The following is a 20,541-nucleotide window of genomic DNA, read 5'->3' on the forward strand; positions in this document are numbered from 1 at the left end:
GAGCAAGCCTTGAGGGATTAATCCAGTAAGCAGCAGAGAGGTCTGACTTGGTCTTCCTTTGTTGATGGACTGTGACACAGAAGTCTGTATTAAAGGAACCCTTTCTTGTTTTAAGCTTGTTTTGGTCTGGGTTTTATCACAGAAATTGGTGCATCTCCCCACCCCACCCCCACTGCCACCCTCACCCGAGTGCACTCTTGTATTTATTCAGGTACAGAGTGAAAGGTCCCTCCTTCACTTGGCCAGTCCCATGCCCTTAAGGAATACATCTCTTTTCGCACGCGCACAGCCTGAATTCAGCATTTAGGTTTCTAGTGCTCCTTTTCTCTCCAAACTGTGCATTTGGTTTTCTTTTTCTGTCTCATTCATCTTTTTCATTAATGATCTGTATAAGCACTATTGATTCGAACTAATGCCATCTTGATATGTCTTCTACAAAAAAGGAGAGAAAATTATAAATTTTCAATTTAGCCTTGGAAAAGTTTTTAGGAAAGGTAGAAAGCATCCAGATTCTTTTCCAATTATCAGGCAAATGGCCTCTAGTGCAGTTGCTAATGTAACCTTTAGAGCTGGGCCTCCCCGTTTTTTACATTGCTCATAGTGTTACTCATCCAGGCTCCTATCAGAATGTAGCTTTAATTTGTGATTAGAACATTCTATTCCAAAGTTCCAAATCTTTCTGAATTAAAAAACAAACAAACAAAACAACAACAAAAAGAAAACAAAAAAATAACAAAAGAAAGAAAGAGAGAGAGAGAGAGAGAGAGAGAGAAAAGTAACAGTAACATGGTCATTTTTCTTTACAGAAATAGTTCATTCCTGCCGTGCAGTGGTGGCAAATGTCTTTAATGCCCGCACTTGGGAGGCATAGGCAAGCAGATTTCTGAGTTTGAGGCCATCTTGGTCTACAGAGTGAGTTTCAGGACAGCCAGGGCTACACAGAGAAACCCTGTCTCAGATAAACAAACAAACAAACAAAACAAAAAACAGAAAACAAAAAACAAACAAACAAAAACAAACAACAGCAACAACAAAAAGTTCATTCTCTTGAACCAAATTAGATATGAATGACTTTTCAGTTGTCAGAAATAAAAACCCTGCTTACCACGACCAAAACAACGTATTGGTAAGTTTATTTTGGCTTATGGTTCTACAAGGATGAATTCAGGATCAGAGAAAAGAGGGACAACAAGAGGGGGACATCATGTTTTGAGAAGAGACCTGAGAAACCCTGTCTTCATCCACAAGCACAAAGTAGAGAGAGTAAACTGGAACCCGTAAACCCCACTTTCATTGACAGTCCTCGGCCAGTGTGGCTGCACCTCTCCCAAAAACATTGTCATTAAAGGAACCAAGTGTTCAAGTACCCAAGCCAGGGAGAGACAGTTCTCATTAAAACCCACCACACTGGCTTTAATTTTCATAAAGATTTATTTCTATTTCTATGTTAATCCCACCTCATTGGAGATATCTGACCTTTATAGCCTGTTTCTTGCAATTTAACTAACCTATTTCCTATTATAACTCTAACTCTAACTATATATGTGTGTATATATACATACATACACACACATATATATATATACATATATATATACACATACATACATATATATACATATATATGTAAAATAACCTATTTCCTACATTTAACTGTTCATCTTTACTAAGCAAGATCACAGCCTTCATATTTTGGTCAGATTTAAACAAAAACGAGGAACAGGCCTCTGGCATACTTCCTAGAACTACCTAGAATGCTCCAAATACCAGCCTCATTTTTTTTTTAATAATTTCATATAATGTCTAGTGTCCCTCATATTCCCAGGGAAGTACTTCTAGGGATTTAAGACTTTACAAAAATGCTTTCATTTACAATCTTTATACCTATAAACTTAAATTTGCCATTAGTTCTTCTCGCATGTCACTTATAATCTTATCATCATAATGGCCAGTTTTCTTTTCTTTTCTTTTTGTAGCAAGATGTGAGATCAGAAAGAAAGAGAGGGTGCATAGATTGTCATATATTCAGTTTGAAATATTACATAATCTTTTCTTTATGCATAGATTAGTTTAAAGTGAAGTACTTAGGTTTCCTTTTTTAAATTAAAAGAAGTTAATTATATTTTATTTGTATTGGTGTTTTTTCTGTGTGTATGTTTGTGCATCATGTGTATACATACATTCACACAGGAGACCAGAAAAGGACATTGGCCCTTGGAACTGGAATTACAGACAGTACTTTGTGGCTTCTGAGATATGAACCCAGGTCCTCTGGAAGAAAAGCCACTGTTCTCTCTCTTGTTTTATAAATAATCCTTCTTACCTTAAAAAAACTCAAAGTGCTTCATAAAATAGAGTCCATGTGTTAAAAAGACTTCCATCCACTGATTTCTTTTATGATCAATTTGGTAAATAATTTTAACAATTAAGGACATTATGATAATGCCTTAACTGTGTTTTCATATGCAAACCCCCACAAAATGTAAAGGTGGAATTTTAATCACTCAGTAGATTCTTGTATAATCCCATAAGTTATGAATCTAGCTACAGGTTTTAGAATAGTGGTCATCTTCATTTGTTCAAATGTTGAAATACAAAATCAACTTCTGTTGTTGAATATTTTTAATCCTAATCTGAGGGTTCTATTCTACCTTTAAACATTTGATTCCTGGATAAAACACACACACAACCTTTATATTTATAATAAGCCTTATTCAGCACAAGAGCTGGGCAGATATCTATCCTCTATGCTATTATGTCTATTTCCAGTCAGTAATCCCATTATATAATTTGCCATGTTTCATCTGGGCTACTCGTAACTCCAATTACTCAGCCCACATGGCCATTGTTTTAAGGTTTTTATCCCATGGTCTCTATCCTTTTTTCACCTTCTCTCCCTTTGTGGTCTCCTCAGACCCCAAGCCTAAGTATACAAGACCCTGCCTTTCTCTTTTTTGTCCATCTATTGACTTTAGGCATCTTTATTCACCAATCACAGGTAACTTGAGGGACAAGGTTGCATAGAGTCACTTGGGTATGTCACTTGAGTATGTACAGACTCTCTTATCCCTAAAGGTAACCAGGTCCTGGGGGCCAATATTTAGCATTACAACATAAGCAAAAGATCACATCTCAACGAACTTCTAAATTTCCATGATTGATTATATTTTGTCTGGCTGTTGTGGTCTGTTCACATTGGCTAGCAAAGCTCTTCATTACTAACTAAATAGAATCGTGGGCTCATTCTTTCACTAGTGTGAGGAGGAGAGGTCTCTATCTCTTAACAGACATGCTGATGCAACCACTACCTCTAAGTAATAATTGGAAGCCTGCAAGCTAGGCAAGCCCTTACTTCATTCACATATGTCACGTAGCTGCTAATTTATTATATTTCCTACTGGTGAGGATGTTTCTGGTTCTAAATATTAGAAAGTAAAACTGAATTTGTCATCCTTTCATATATGCTTCATCTAGCGACATGCATTATACAAACTTTCCTCTGTTAGGACTTTGATATTAGTAGAAGTAAGATGTTGCTTACCACCTACCTACCTACCTACCTGCCTACCTACCTACCTACCTGCCTACCTGCCTACCTACCTACCTGCCTACCTACCTACTTACTTACTAATTTATGCAGCCAACACTGGCCTAGAAGCCATGGTAATCTTCCTGACTCCGCCACCCACTTGAGTGATGGAATTATAGGTAAAAGCCAGCACAATGCTTTAAAGTCAGTTTTAGATAATTTCCCAATTATGTCCATCAAGTCTATGCATTTCTTACAGTGTTTGTGAAAATATCTGCATAACCTAAATTATAGATCTCTACCAAATGTATTAGGAAGGGGCTCTGTAACAGTCTGTGGCTTCCTGAATAGGTCATTATCACAAGCATGTTTAATTACCCCTGCTCTTATTGATATGCTTTCAAAAGTCTATTAATCTGCTTTTGTACAAATGTCCAAGCTCTGTAATAAATGTTAAACTCTTTGATTTTCATGGACTTCTCTGATTACTGTGCCTTCAGGAAAGGGAAAATAGATCACCCAGGCTCATCTAACTATAGTCAATATATTTCTAAATTTAATCTGTATTGTTATGAGAAGAATGGCCATTACAACTTTCTTCAGTAAGTTTATATTCAAACATACAAATCTTTCTTGATTAATACTTAAATTACAGTTGTCTCATACCAAGATTCTAAGCATCATTTGGATGACAAATAAAGATATCTCACTCATTTTATTTTTAAATCAGAACTAGACTTAAAGTCTTCAGTGCTTAATTAAAATTAGAGGTCATTCCATTTCTATCAGTATGGGTAATTTGTGGATGGGTCATGCCCTTTTCCCTAGATATTACCAGCTTTTCTCATTCATAAAGGTAGGGCAATCTTCAGGTATCTGAGTTCAGAAGCTCCAAAAGAAAAAAAAAAAAATCAATTCCACCTAGTGAATTTTAATGATGTTTCATTTCATTGATTTTTTAAAATTTAATATGATTTCAAAAATATCACTCAGAAGAAAAACTCAGAGAGTATTTTTCTGGCTCTGGATAAGGAGAAGTCTATCTAGAGGTGCTTTCTTTAAAGCAAAAGTATGTTGTGTCCAGAGTAGCAGACAGAGGCTGTTTGACAGCAATTGGCTTGTAACTGAAATGTTTCTAGCCTTTTTAAAGATGAGAGGAAATAGTATGCATAGCTCACTGAAAGAGGAATTTACATAAGGAGGTCATAATTACCCAAGTAAGACCTTGTCACGGAAACTTGGGAAGGTTAATGATTATAATGACAATTAAAATACAGAGGATTGGTAGAACACTTATTTGTTTTCCTGGGAGCTCAGCTACTTCTAGCATATTCTTCTCATTGATCTCAGTATGATAGCTATATAACAAGCAGGTTAACTATCTTAGAATAATGGCTAGAAACGTGTGAGCTGTTAGAACTATTACTGATCATAAGCATTTGGTGTCGGCCTCACCTGAAAGGAGGGACCTCCGGTGACACAGCGTTTTGAAACATCTTTTCAGGTCACCACTGTAAAACAGACTCTGAGTAAAGAGTGCCACCTACTGAATTGAACTTCCCGGGTCCCCTCCAAGGGCTGGTTTCCCAGCCTCAGTCAGCACTGCCCTAACATGTTTAACTCTAAAAAAATAATGAGATTGCTGCACAGCGCGTGAAATCAAAATATCATCTTTTTTTCCCGGTGTCAACCAATTTAATGATCTAGCAGGCACATCTATAAATTAACTATTTCACTCATAAGCTCTGCATTTCACAAGGCAATATACAAATATTAAATTAATTTTCCTAATGCAATAAATTTTCCAAATACCTGAATGTCTATCAAACTGACCACAAGGGGGAGCTAGCATGCAACTTCTTATGGGGCAGGAGTGTTGAGATTATGGAATTAATGTAACTTGCTCTTTTTGACCGACAAGACAAAAAAAAAAAAGACATAAATATGGCACTTGGAGTCTATTGAGATGAACGTGATGTTACTTTATGTTAATGTTAATATTAATGTTAATGTACACAATTGAACCTAAGTCCCCTTATAATATGTATTAATAGATTTGGTATGGAGTAACATTTTGGGGTTTCTCCACATCAAATAATATATTAATATGTATTTTAAAACGTGGCTTACTTTATCAACTTAACATAAACATATCCACATTCATCGATATTCACATAAATACACATACACACACACACACACACACACTCACACACACAAAACTATTTCATAGTAAAGAGCATTTAATTGTAAATTTTAAATAGAGAAATTTCATCTTAAAATTTTAAATTAGTCTCTAAAATTCAGAATATTTCTCCTAAGATGCATTGAAGTACTTCAATTGACCACTGATAATTAATTTATCAATATTTCTTCTTACCTATACATTTTAGAACTTATTGAAAATGTACAGATGTTGGTTTTAAGTTTACTTCATTCATTTTGTGAATTGTGAATGAATTTTTCACAGGTTTGGTTTGCCTGTCTTTGTTGAGTTAACTCTGTAGCTCCATTGTTAACATTGTCCTAAGGAGAATACATGTACCTGAATATGTTACTATATTGTAACATACACTAACAGAAATATTATTTAAAAGAAAAATTAAATACAAATTTTTCTTAATAGTGTTTTTCATAATTTTAGTGAAAAGTAGACAAGTTTCCTATTTAATTTTCATTACCAATTTTATATATTTTATGTATTTACAATGTATTGTATATGAGAGAATTCTTTTAAAATATTTAAATTATAAAACATTTCTCCTGAAGCATAAAATTTACATTTAATTTACATTACTCAATCTAATTTATATTCATCATCAAGGAAGCAGAAAAACTTGGGAGTCCTGTGGTCTTATCACTGGTTAAAAGACAGTGCTTTGATTAAAGTCAGCCAACAGTCAACAATAGTATAAGATGGGAGCCATAGATGTCTTTAAAAGAGGAGAGGCACTAGCTATAAACACAATACTCCAAGCTTTTGAGAATTTGAATTTGATATGGTTTGGGTTGGGTAGCCTTATGCTATTAAATTTGGTTTAAAATGCTTCCTACAAAAATTAATGTATGAAACCAGATAGAGAAATGATAAAGACAGAAATATAAAAAGAATTTTTTTAAATCATGTAAGTAATGGCCACACAGAAAATGGCAGCTTCTTTTCCTTAAGAGTTATATATTATTAAATTTAAGATTATAGCAAAGCAGGATAGATTATAGGAGACTTATATAACAGTGATCCTGACTTCAGGAATAAACTCTTGAAACTATATCTATAACACATAATTATGCATTCTTAAAAAGTGTCTCTGAGCCCAAATTGCATGAATTATATAAAATTCCATGAAGTCCTATTTTAAGATTTTCCCTTAATTCTGTGAAGTCAATTATGAGACTGACATAGTAGCATTTGCTCCTCTTTATTAGCTTGTAAAATTATCCTGCAGTACTTAAAATAATTCTAATGCATCGATCAATTTACCTTTAAACTCAACTTGCCCACCCTATTTTATTAATTAATCAAATGTTAAGTCTTTTACAATAATTGCTCTCAGTGAATGGGACCCACACAGATTCTAAGGAAGCACACTAAGTCTTGAGATGGTCAAAGTATATGAATCTACATAGAGAAGGGTAACATGTTCTGTTAGAGTGAGTCTGGTTTGAAATTTCAAATACTGATTATCAACCCAGCTGTTCTAGAAAACTCTGCCTTTGCTTTAGTATATGCAAGTCATGGTAGACTTTTCTGAACTCCTTAGCTTGGTGGCTTATGTGAAGCAGCCTTCCGTGCTACAAAGCAGGGATGCTTTTGAACTACCTAATATATTTACATCATCTTTTCCATTCTAAAGGAGCTCAATAGTTTTAAGATAATGAATAAAAAGTTTTTAAATAAATATAATGTGAACACAAAATATACTTGGAAGAAAGAAAAAGATAGACTTTGAAAACCTTTAACGATATTTATTTTTTTTAAAGTTAAATATGTTTGTCACAACTGATTGAAAATAAGGCAAACAGCTGGAACTAAGCTATCAGTCAGTTTCATTGTTGGTTTAAAAAAAAAAAAAACTTGGCAGATGCCCTAAAGCATTCCCGTATACATACAGTTCTTTCAGCAAACACTGGGGGGCGATGTGACATAATTACTCTGGGGAGGGGGAGTCTCAGCAAATGTATCCTTCTGAGGATATATTTTTCTCCTGTCATCAAGTTCTTTCCTAGGCATTGTGTTTCCAATCTCCCTTCAACTGCATAGCACTATGTTGAATTAAGCCTAATCAATACACCTCAGCCTTCCTTGGAATTGTTTTATTGTTTTGTTTTTGTACCATGGTGAAAGTCAAAGACATCTAATTACTATGCAATTAAAATAAGTTTAAAATGGTCGTTTTCAAAAGGTAATTCACAATGTTTCTGAAGATATATCTAAGAGCTATAGCTCTTGTTTAGCTTTGCAAAGTGCTGGTGTTTATCCTTAGAACTGAGGCAGGGTGAGAGGAGAGAAAAACAAAGAAATAAAAATTGAATGTGTGATTGTGTATTCACTATTCCTTAAGACAGTTTCTGATGATAAAGATTATAACCATCAACTTCCAATGTACATGCATTGGACCAGTATTTCTAATCAGCGAGACATAAAGAAAGCTATGGCTATACAAGGATATGTGGTTAAAGATAACTTAGCAAAGCATCCTTTATTTTGGCAAGGCTGAATCATCTGTTGAGTACAAACATATATGCTAAACAACCTATGTAGAGAAGACAAGAAAGGAACATTTTAGAATTTGAAGATCTGACTTAAAAGATCTTCTCTATGAATTTTTGAGCTGTTGGTCTCTCAAGGGAGTGGTAAATTTGGAATGAGACCAGACTGCAAAATCAGACTATAGGTTATCTCCTTGAAGCTCTGGGAATTAATAGCTCCTTTATCTGAATCTTTAAGCAATTATCCCCAAAACAATATTCAGAGCTTTCTTGTAATTGGTCTGGATTTGATTTTCCTTGAAATTCTGAATGATTCATGTTACATATTTTTATATTAGTCATTCACAATTCATAAATGGCAACTTAACTTCAGTATTTATGAATTACAATCAATACTGTAGCAATCAAAATACTCACCTCTATTTCAACGGATTGTTTTCCTTTGTCCCTCTTAACTCTTTTCCAGAACTGCTAGATCAGAAGCAAAACTGATCGTGACTTGTGGATGTTTGTGAAAGCAGTTCAGGCGAAAGCAAGCTTTGAGATTCTAACGTTGAAGATGAGAAATTTAGAAAAGTGAGGGAGAAGAGAGAGAGAGGAGAGAGAGAGGAGAGAGAGAGAGAGAGAGAGAGAGAGAGAGAATATTTAAACAGGCATCATTGAATCTGCTATAAGTTCTTGCTTAAGTTCAGCTTCTATTCATAGGAGACTTTATAAATATTATCAATGATATTTGATTTGAAAAAACAAATCAAGCTGTTATTTGGAACTTTAGTAAGATGAATCGAAGTGAATTAGACACCAAAGCTAGGGACATTGAGGGACATTGGATTACCTTGAATGTGAGCTGTAATAGGAGATGGTTAACAGGTAGAATTCTAAATACTGTTCAACCAGATTTCAGTTTCATGGAGCTGCAAAACATGTCTTAAGAGAGGCTTGTTCCCTCCTTCGAGACACTGCCTCTCTCTCTCCACAGGCGTCTGCTTTTCTTCTGAAACACTTTCATAATCAAGTGACTTGCCTTGCATGGGTGCCTGGGGACAGCGGGGATTTCTCTGAGGATGAAGAAAGTTACATATTGATTACTGTTGCTTGCGGCGTGCTTGCTCCTGAGCTAGCTAACACAGACAGCTCTCCAACACTGCACTTCAACGGCATTCCCTGAAATATACAATGCGCCCTGAGAACACGCGTACACACCATACTCCACACGCACACACAGAGAGACATTCTCTCTCTCTCTCTCTCTCTCTTTCTCTCTCTCTCTCTCTCTCTCTCTCTCTCTCTCTCTCTCTCTCTCTCTCTCTCTCTCTCTCTCTCTCTCTCTCTCTCTGGGTCACGCGCACGCATGCGCGTTCACGCACCCACTCCGCACCTCCCTTCACGAGTGCACCAGGAATCAGAAAATCCGCAACTCCCTTGGCCCTGTGTTTGTGTGTGTATAAGCTGACGACGTGGGCTGGTGTGTGGACAAGAAGGCACCAGGAAGACCGCAACTACCTCTCTCTGCAAAGTGTACCGTGATCCCTACGCCTGGCTTTACATTCATTCGATCCCCACATGAAATCAAATCACTGTCCAACTTTTCTCTTTCTAGAGGAAGATACCCGAGTTGCTTTCCTCCCGTAGCTAAGTCCCCCGGCAACCAGGGCTCAGCCTTGGACGCCGCCGCGGAGACTTAGCGCGGGCTCTGCGGGCCTTGATGCACTCGCACCCGACTCAGCTAGTCAATGACTCTAAAGCGCTGGGGCCGCTGGCCCCGCCCCCGCCTGCCGTTTCTCCGCCTCCCATTGGGCGTGGGCCGAGAAGGCAGGGTCTGGCTCCCCACGCCGATTGGCTGGCAGAGAATCAGTATCAATGTTTAAGCGGCGGCGTGAGGTGAATAGAGTCAGTCAGCAAGAGACGCTGGGGAGAGAATCCGGACTGCGAGCCCGGCGGCTGCCGCAGCGGAGGAGGGCGGCTCGGAGACGCTACTCCAACTGTTGAATTGAATTTTCACCTTCCATTTCCTCCGCGTCTTGGCTGGCGGAGATGGATTTATTCGGTTTGAAACCTGCTCGTCTTTCTCAGGCTTTGGGGTGATCCTGACGGGCACCGCACCAGACTGAAAGAGACCACTCGTGACAGAAAAAAAAAAAAGGAGGAATTAAAAAAAAAAAACCCTCCACAACAGACTGCACAATTAGCTATGCACACCGATGCTGGACTTTGTGAGCAGAGACCGTTGGGAGGAAAATCTTGAACTATGATCCTGGGCTAAGCTGTGAATCATTACTGGAAACGTGCCCCCACCCCTAAGACTGAGAGATTTGGGGGCATCTCACGCCTAACCAAGTGGAAAGGTTTTTTTAAAAAAAAACAAATAAATATTCGTAAGCAAAGCAGACGCCTTGTTTTGCAGAACCTCGGACTCCCGGCCGAAAGAGGTAGAGTAAAAGTGTTCCTGGATTCAGCTTTGCCTCCCTCCCCCAACGCTCTTTTTCTCGTTTTCTCCCCCCACCACCCACCCCACCCCCGACGTGAATCCGGCTTTTTTTGTTTTTTTGATTTTTGTTTTTGTTTTTGTTTTTGTTTTTTTCCTATTGAGTGAGTCAGAGAAAGCCTTAAGAAGAAGCCTCAACTAATGTCTGTGAAGGGAGGACCGTGAGGGGAGAGTGAATACGATTCGTTCCGCTGCTTCTGACTCATCCCGCAGATCAGAACACCTGCATTTCTGGATGTGTCATTCCCGTAGACCGAGGCGCCTGGAGAAGCGGAAATAATGTGTAGATCAACCCGTGCCTAACCTCCCCTCGGAGGTGGAGGAGGTAGTTTCCCCGGGTGGGCGCCCTGGCAGAACCGCGGTGGCTGCAGGTCCTCACCCTCTCTGCCTTTCCCCAAGTCGACCAGAGACCGTGAGAGCCAGATTGCAGAATGCATCACGCCAAGTCTTGATGTATCCCATCCTCCCTACTCCTCCAATTTAAAATAATAATAATAATAATAATAATAATAATAATAATAATAATAATAATGAAAAAAGCCTACACTGTATTCTCTTCAGATATTCACCACTCTTGTGTTCCTCGCCAAGGTTTTCCTTTCTAGATGAAAAGGACTGGGAGGCTGGGCCACTGGAAGGAGGTGCTGAATAGAAAGAAAAGAGAGCCACTTGACAGCCCAGCCCTGTGAATACAGAGACTGTTTCCCTTCTAGCGAGAGACAGGGCGAGTGTGTGTGTGTGCTAGGACTGGGAGGGTAGCTCCCTCCTCCTTTCCAGTCTGCCCTCCCCCTCCCCCTCCCCCTCAAATCTGCACGTCTGACCATGAGTTGCCTGTTGATTTCCTTTCGCCTGGCAAGAGGAGCAAACTGGAATTAAACTGCAGGGAGAGAAGTCTTCGCTTGCAGGAAGAGGATGGGATGGTAGTGGCGGCTCCCGGCTTGGCGTAGAGAGACACCGGAGAGTTCTACGAACAGAGGCGGAGATCTATCTCTATATTTTCTCCTCCCAATAGGCTCTCAGCGCAAACGCTGATCAGGCTGTGGCTTTCTTGATTTTGGGGGAGAACCTTCTCCGAGGAAGAGAGGGAGGAGCTTGGTAGGGGGGAGGAAACTACAAATCGGGACACTTTTTTTTTTTTCGCTGCATTTCCTCCCCTCCCTCTGGCTGCTCGGAAAGAAGAGAGGAGAAGAGAGAGGGAGAGGGAAAAAAAATACTTGGCTCGGAGATGCAGTCCGCTGCCGCCGCCGCAGCCTAAGCCAGCAAAGCAAGATTAGATCTTTAAATGCAGCAACACACCGCCTGAAAGCCGAGCATCCTGAACAGCGAGCAAGACATTTCTCGGTGCGCCAGGGCAGCCTCAAATATACATATGTATCTGTGACTCTTTTCTTCGTCCCTACGCATTCCCATCAATCGCTTCACCGAATACGAGTAACTAAAGGATTCCACTTTCTGATCTGCCTGGAGACACACCTCCCGACGCCCTCCCCCACTCGATTTGAAGAGTATTCTGTAGGCTGCCTGAGGGAGTGGATTTTTGCAGCGCCTAGCGGGAGTGAGGAAAACCCACCAATTCTTCAGCTCATTATCATCCCTTCCAGACTCGATTTCCTTTTTATCGCCAGCCTCATCGCGCAAGTTTGAACCTCCTGAAGTCCAGGCGGGAGAGACAAAGCCTTGGGCTTGCCCTCAGCCGCAGGGAGTCGCCGCCTTGCTCGGAGCTGCTGCACCTTCGCTGAGCCGCTGCATCTCTCCCAGTGCGAATGCTGTAGATCAACAGGTTCGGGCAACTTGAGCGGAATAAGGAGAGACTGCCTGGTGCCGCAGCCCGGGTGCGGAGGGAAGGAAAGACTCGCAGACTTGTGGCTCGCTCCGAGCTCTTACGCTCCGCCCCGGTTCCAGACTGGCGCGCACCCACCAGCTAGCACCTCCAGTCCGGCTGCTCCGGTTCCCACCCCACCGGTCTGGGATGTACCTTTCCATCTGTTGCTGCTTTCTTCTGTGGGCCCCTGCCCTGACACTCAAAAACCTCAATTACTCAGTGCCAGAGGAGCAAGGGGCCGGCACGGTGATTGGCAACATCGGCAAGGATGCCCGACTGCAGCCCGGGCTTCTGCCGGCTGAGCGCGGTAGCAGCAGCGGGAGGAGCAAGTCCGGCAGCTACCGGGTGCTGGAGAACTCCGCACCGCATCTGCTGGACGTGGACGCCGACAGCGGGCTCCTCTACACCAAACAGCGAATCGACCGGGAGTCCTTATGCCGCCACAACGCCAAGTGTCAGCTCTCCCTAGAGGTGTTCGCTAACGACAAGGAGATTTGCATGATCAAGGTAGAGATCCAGGACATCAACGACAACGCTCCCTCTTTCCCCTCGGATCAGATAGAAATGGACATCTCAGAGAACGCGGCACCGGGCACCCGCTTCCCCCTTACGAGCGCACACGACCCAGACGCTGGCGAGAACGGGCTCCGCACCTATCTGCTCACCCGCGATGATCACGGCCTCTTTGCCCTGGACGTCAAGTCCCGCGGCGACGGCACAAAGTTCCCAGAGCTGGTCATCCAAAAGGCACTGGACCGCGAGCTGCAGAACCACCACACTCTGGTGCTGACGGCCCTGGATGGCGGGGAGCCTCCACGCTCCGCCACCGTGCAGATCAATGTGAAGGTGATCGATTCCAATGACAACAGTCCAGTCTTCGAGGCTCCGTCCTACTTGGTGGAACTGCCCGAGAACGCTCCACTGGGCACCGTGGTCATTGATCTGAACGCCACCGATGCTGATGAAGGTCCCAACGGAGAAGTCCTCTACTCCTTCAGCAGCTATGTGCCCGACCGCGTGCGGGAGCTCTTCTCCATCGATCCTAAAACTGGCCTGATCCGCGTTAAGGGCAACCTGGACTATGAGGAGAACGGCATGTTGGAGATCGATGTGCAGGCCAGAGACCTAGGACCTAACCCAATCCCAGCCCATTGCAAGGTCACAGTCAAGCTTATCGACCGCAACGATAACGCGCCGTCCATTGGTTTCGTCTCCGTGCGCCAGGGGGCGCTGAGTGAGGCCGCCCCGCCTGGCACAGTCATCGCCCTAGTTCGGGTCACTGACCGGGACTCAGGCAAGAATGGGCAGCTTCAGTGTAGGGTTCTAGGTGGAGGAGGGACTGGAGGTGGCCTGGGGGGTCCCGGTTCCGTCCCCTTCAAGCTTGAAGAGAACTATGACAACTTCTACACCGTGGTGACTGACCGTCCACTGGACCGTGAGACACAAGACGAATACAATGTGACCATTGTGGCCCGGGACGGGGGCTCCCCTCCACTCAACTCCACCAAGTCGTTCACTGTCAAGATTCTGGATGAGAATGACAATCCTCCTCGGTTCACCAAAGGACTGTACGTGCTCCAAGTACATGAGAACAACATTCCAGGAGAATACCTCGGGTCAGTGCTCGCCCAGGATCCCGACCTGGGCCAAAACGGGACAGTGTCATACTCCATTCTTCCTTCACACATCGGTGACGTGTCTATTTACACCTATGTGTCGGTGAACCCCACTAACGGGGCCATATATGCCCTGCGCTCCTTTAACTATGAACAAACGAAGGCTTTTGAATTCAAAGTGCTGGCTAAGGACTCAGGGGCGCCAGCGCACCTGGAGAGCAACGCCACGGTGAGGGTGACGGTGTTAGACGTGAATGACAACGCTCCAGTGATTGTGCTTCCCACTCTACAGAACGACACAGCTGAGCTGCAGGTCCCGCGCAATGCTGGCCTGGGGTACCTGGTAAGCACCGTGCGCGCCCTGGACAGCGACTTTGGAGAGAGCGGGCGCCTCACCTATGAGATTGTGGATGGCAATGATGACAACCTGTTTGAGATCGATCCGTCCAGCGGCGAGATACGCACACTGCACCCCTTCTGGGAGGATGTGACCCCCGTGGTGGAGCTCGTGGTGAAGGTGACCGATCATGGCAAGCCCACCCTGTCCGCCGTGGCCAAACTTATCATTCGTTCAGTGAGCGGTTCCCTGCCTGAAGGGGTACCGCGAGTGAATGGTGAGCAGCACCACTGGGACGTGTCGTTGCCTCTCATAGTGACACTGAGCACGATTTCCATCATCCTCCTAGCGGCCATGATCACCATCGCTGTCAAGTGTAAACGGGAAAACAAGGAGATCCGCACTTACAACTGCCGCATCGCCGAGTACAGCCACCCTCAGCTAGGCGGAGGGAAGGGCAAGAAGAAGAAAATCAACAAAAACGATATCATGCTGGTGCAGAGCGAGGTGGAGGAGAGGAACGCCATGAACGTCATGAACGTGGTGAGCAGTCCCTCCCTGGCCACCTCCCCTGTGTACTTCGACTACCAAACCCGCCTGCCCCTCAGCTCGCCCCGGTCAGAGGTGATGTATCTTAAGCCAGCCTCCAACAACCTGACTGTCCCGCAGGGGCACGCAGGCTGCCACACCAGCTTCACCGGACAAGGGACTAATTCGAGCGAGACCCCTGCCACTCGGATGTCCATAATTCAGGTAGGAGACTTTTAGAGTAAAGGGGTCTTCACTTAAAAGCTCTTGCTGGTGCTGTCCTGAGACCCTTGGATAAGGGAAAGCCAGATGGCCAGCAATAATGTGTGTGTGGGGGGTGGGGAATAGTTAACTGAAAATGGTTCCACCTTTGACCCTGTGTACACACAATTTACTATCAGAATCCCTCCCGTGTACATAGCTAAAACACACAGCTGCATTTTTCAAATTTAGTTTTACATATTTTGAAGTGATAGCAACAGTCAATATGTAAACTTTATTCTATCTGCAGGACTTTATTTCTTTCCATAACAGGATTCCCAGAGTAGAACAAAAGGGAGAAAAAAGTTAATTTACTTTAGTGAGTTTTATTCCATTAAAACATTTTATGTTGATATAATATTTATATTCCAAATTGGAGCTAACTTCTTTAGTATGGAAGAGTCACCAGGTCAGGACTCTCAAGCTGAGAAATTTGAGCAAAGTTTTCGCCTCTGAAAAATTCGTTTTATATTTTGAAAGTGATCTAGGCCCGTGAACCCCATTTATTCCTTAACTAAATTTTCATCTGAAGCTTTGGAAGTGTGATTCATATTCGAATGTGCTTTGTACAAATTAAGCACAGTGACCACCCTCCCCCCAAAAAAAAAATCTTTGAAAAGAATTTTGTTAGTTCCAGGTTTTCCTGTGAGCTTCCTGTAGTCACTAGGGGATGAAAAGTCTACTCAAAGTGTCATAAGGTCATTTTTTTTATGCTATTGATGACAGGGAATTAAATTGCAATGAATCCCAGATGATTTGTTTCTTGAACAGGGTATATGTTCAGGGTATCTACACATATTATTAAACATAAAATGAAAACAAAACCATTGCCCAAAGCATAGCCATTGATTCTTACAAAGATGACTATGCTGTGATCATCCAGTCACCTTTTGTTCTTTTATTCACTACTGTTGTGGCCCAGAAAAATATAATTCTTGGTCATCATAATATTTAGAATATGTTATTACAAGTTCCTCTGAATGAGCAGGCATTGAAGTTTGCAGCTGATCTTAACCAAAACTGACACTTGAAGTGGGGAGGGAGGAGTTTACTTTGAGGTAAATGAAGTCACTGGCCATATTGTTAGGCTTTGAAAAGCTTGTCTCAGTAAAGTTACTATTATTCAGATGGAGTGTTGAAGACCCATAGGCCTGCTAATATGAACCAGCCATGTCCTAATTCTAAGCAGAACACACTTTCTATGACACCTCAGTGTCCGTGTGAATAAGGCTTGTCAAGTACCATGCTATTTACTATTAAAGTATAAAATTTCATTTTTATAGTATCCACTGTCTATGAGTAATCATGTAATCATAGATTTAAGGTTTATATGAAACATGAAAAAAATTCTCAAGTATAAAAACTTGGCTTCTAAAAATGTCTTCCTGTAATTGAGTGAAACTGATATTTATAAATACTAATATCTCTATAAAGGGAATAATGATTAAATGTTTGTTTATAGATGTGATGTAGTCATTTTGGAATTGTAAATATTTTGTACACCTGTCCTATATTTATGCCACTGACAAGGCTAATACTTAATCATCTACTTTAAGGGTTGTGAGTTGAATTTTCATCTAGTTTCTAGCATAAAAAAATTTATAAAATCAAATTGGTGTAGTAAAATTCTCAGCGAGTCTGTCTTCTTAGACAAGTGAAGAGCACTCTTGAATAAAATATTCAAAACTTTGGAAGGACATAGTGCTTATACTATGTTAATCATATTGCCTTTGAAACTGGTCATTGGTTGTAAATCACAGTGGTGGGTCCTCACTTATAGTGAAACCCAAGCCAAGAAAAATCACATACAACCCAAAATTTCCACAGTTTAAGTAGTAAGTGAAAGACTGTCTTTGAATTTTTTTAGACCAAAAAAAAAAAAAAAATGTAACCCATTCCATCGAAGTACAAAGTGGACTTTGGATTAAGTTTGTAATTTTACCAAAGTGTCTCAATTCCCTCTGCTACTTCTGTCTTTAAAAGTTCTCAACCTAAACAGCTAACAGTTTACCCCATCTTCCTTCTGTCCTTTAAAAGATGGGTTATAGAATCCAATAAATTAATATCTTTGGAAATGTACCATATTTCTCTGATATTTCTTATAAAAATCATAATAAATTAGCCAGTTGCTATCCCCCCCTTCTCATTCCCTCAACAATTGGGTAGTAATGTATATTGTGCTCAAGTGGAATGAAGGAAGTCAGCAAGAATTCCATAATCTTGTATCAAGTTCATTTGCTAGTGTTGGCATCATTCAACCTGCAATGTAAATATGCTACTAATTTCATGTCTCTTTCTTAAAGTAGACTCATATTCCACAAAATCAAATTGGATCAACAGTTAGTAGCTCTTTTCATCTTTATTTTTCAGTATCTTGCATAGTGTTTTGAAAGTAATACTATATCTTTATAAATGGGTTATGAGTTTTCATAATTGTTTTGTAATACCTGTGTACAATAAGGAGATATGAAATATAGGAACTTTGGTGCTGTATGGCTCACATTATAGCTAAAGTTAAATGTAGTTACGGTCTGAGAGTGTTTTGATCGCAAGGCCCAGGGTTCATGCTTCAAGTTTTTATTTCATCTCAGGTGTATACATATTAACATAGATTTGTGAAAAGAGATTTTATTTTTATTAAATCCTGTGAATCAGGCTATAAAATGTTTCAATAATAGCACAAGAATTATACTGCTACTTTGAAGTTACAATGAGATAATTTATTTATTTTATGGTATTGAAGAATAGAAACAGATTTTGAAGTGAGTAAGGTAGTCTATCACATGGACGTCTGAGAGCACTCATCACTGGAGACATTTCCATGTGTATTATTTTGTGTGGGGATGTAGAATATCACGTGAATGTAGAAGTCTTTACCAATTCTGAAGAAGAACTGTTAACTGTGGCTTTTAAGGCCAAGTTCACACTTGTAATATCAGTAGGGAAGCAAGGCAGAAGGTCCGGCAGAACTTCAAAGCCACTCTTGGTTAAGCAGAGTGGCCAGCCTGAGAGACAGGAGCCATTGTCTCAAGAAATTAAGTTAAATCTCAGGCAACTTCTCAACAGGTGTTCTCCATGAATCCTCCTTGAGAAGATGTACTGGGACTCCCTGATGATAGAACTTCCTGATTTTGTTTATTTTTTAAAATATTTGTGTTCTCCCAGAGTATATGCTGCAATTTTAATATATCATCATCGACAAAAGCACATTAACCCAACAAAAGATTTCCTAAAATAAAGTTTAAAAAATACATAGTTTTTACAAATCTACTTTTAAAAAGCGTGTACATTCACTTCAAAATTCTGATGAAAAAAAATTAAAATAAAATTCTCTTTAAATATGCTCATGAGGCTTATAACATAAATTTGCCAAATATAAGTTAAGCATATTATTGTAAATATAAATGAAGTAAATAAGGATATGGTAGGAGCCTAGAGCAAAAGAAGCACATACAAGTGAGACTGAATTGTAAAGGAGTAAGCTATCATGCACGAAGAGTTAAATGTATTTTAGAAAAGACTAAAGCCGAAGTGTCTTTAATAATGATGTTATCCACTGTGTGTCTTTATTCTCATTTCCCTAACACAGGACTCTAGATACCTGATCAGATGAGTTCCCAAGACCTCAGATGATTGTTCATAGTCTGTATTCCTTTAAATTAATAAATTCAGCAGCAGATGCAGAGTATAAATATGCTTTAGAGTCACTTCAAGTTATGGGGGTATTTTGCTACACTTTTTATGCTAAGAAGATGCCACTTGATTAGTCTCATGCACTCATCTTTCTTCACAAAATCCTTTACTTATGAGGATTAGGTTGAATTGAGCAAGAAAGGGATGATGTCATCATCCTGCCCGACTCCCGTGGCACTTTGCACTCTCCTTTTCCTTTTTATTTCCTCAAAGATTATTCAAAGCATAGGAGGATTAATTTCTACTTTAGGGTAAAGTTTAGAATAGATTGAAATTACTTGAAATATTACACAATCAAAATTCTAACTGAATGTTGGGTGTTTGAAATTTCTCTATGGAGATTTTAAATTTATTTTTAAAGTTCCAAACTTATTCTTCCTGTTCCTATTTAAATACTAATACGATTGTTAGTTAGAAGTTCTTTTGTGGAGATTACCTCCAATGCAAACTTGAGCCCAGAGCATTTCTCTATTTGATACCAGAGGAAAAATACTATAAAATTAGAAGCCACAGAATTTTATTTTTAATATAGTGACAAACAAGCTCTTTGTGAATTATGAACTTTATTACCCACTAGCCTCCCCAGTTTCAATAAAATTTCCAAAATGACATCCAGGTGTTCCTAGACCACCCTCACAATGGTACGAAAATTCTTTAAGTTTCTGTATTATAAAAACAATACAATTTTTAAAATTTTACTTCACCTGTATGGGAGAGTTATATTATATCAATGCAAAGTATGATGTATACATTTACATGAAGGATTTTAAATCTACATTCTCAGCATCTTTTATAAAACACTATATGTGATCAGATAAAAGAAATGTGCTCTAAAATTCTTATCTCAAACTCTTAAACTTAGTTACAAAATAGTTTATAGACCTTAAAACAGAAAATAAGCACTGCTTACATTGTTCACTCACAGAAAGTTCTGTCTAGGAAGTCAGTGTTGTAATAGATTATATCATCTACATTCATATGATGCCTAGAAATAGCATTATATAGGAATTTAAAATAATTACTCATAAAATAACCCCCAACTGTCATCTCAGTTAAATAATTACAGAGTTTACATATTTAATGAGAAGACATTGAATATTTGGGGCGAATGTTTAGTGCTGTTTTTAAGGGCAGTATCTTACTATAGTATGAGGCATCACTTTTTGCAGGAATGACATCTCAAAGTTCTCACTGTGAGTGCTGCTTATATAATATACTATAAGAGAGAAGCATACAGAAGCATAGGTGTAGAAGCTAAGAAAAATACCTTAAGATTTCTAAAAGATAATAGGCATTTACTTGCAATCAATAAAGAGGGCTCTGTTTACGCTTATTAGGAGATAAAGAAATAAACTTTTTGGAAAATGTATTTATTTCTTTACCTATGTTTATGTTTATCTATGAATATGAATATTTTAAGTACCAAATATGTATGTAAATATACAAGCACAAATATCCCATTTTACAAATTTCAACTCAAAGCAAGTCACTTTTAAAAGGAAAACACATTTTCCTTTGAAAATTTATTAAACATTATAATGTAGACCTTACATGGATTAA

General features: G+C 40.1%; 1 protein-coding gene and 1 long non-coding RNA gene across 6 annotated transcripts in view; one reads left to right on the forward strand and one right to left on the reverse strand.

Annotated features, from left to right (window-relative positions):
* The window catches only part of LOC116085319, a 49,092-nt gene extending 39,585 nt beyond the window's left edge, over window positions 1–9,507 (reverse strand). For both annotated transcript variants that reach the window (XR_004116495.1, XR_004116496.1), the window contains exons 1-2: window positions 9,075–9,507; window positions 8,657–8,786 (exon numbers count right to left, since the gene is read on the reverse strand). This is a non-coding gene — a long non-coding RNA (uncharacterized LOC116085319). The remainder of the gene's footprint in view (window positions 1–8,656; window positions 8,787–9,074) is intronic.
* Window positions 9,508–10,014: 507 nt separating this feature from the next.
* The window catches only part of Pcdh17 (protocadherin 17), a 97,125-nt gene continuing 86,598 nt past the window's right edge, over window positions 10,015–20,541 (forward strand). Inside the window, exon 1 of one of the 4 annotated variants that reach the window (XM_031362831.1) lies at window positions 10,015–15,042. In XM_031362831.1, the coding sequence (XP_031218691.1) occupies window positions 12,694–15,042 (2,349 nt within the window). In that variant the 5' untranslated portion in view covers window positions 10,015–12,693. Of the gene's footprint in view, window positions 15,253–20,541 lie in introns of all 4 variants that reach the window. The other 3 variants (XM_031362829.1, XM_031362828.1, XM_031362830.1) reach the window with 3 other exon arrangements.

The sequence above is a fragment of the Mastomys coucha genome, unplaced genomic scaffold (genome assembly GCF_008632895.1).
Source record: "Mastomys coucha isolate ucsf_1 unplaced genomic scaffold, UCSF_Mcou_1 pScaffold9, whole genome shotgun sequence".
Classification (NCBI taxonomy): domain Eukaryota; kingdom Metazoa; phylum Chordata; class Mammalia; order Rodentia; family Muridae; genus Mastomys; species Mastomys coucha.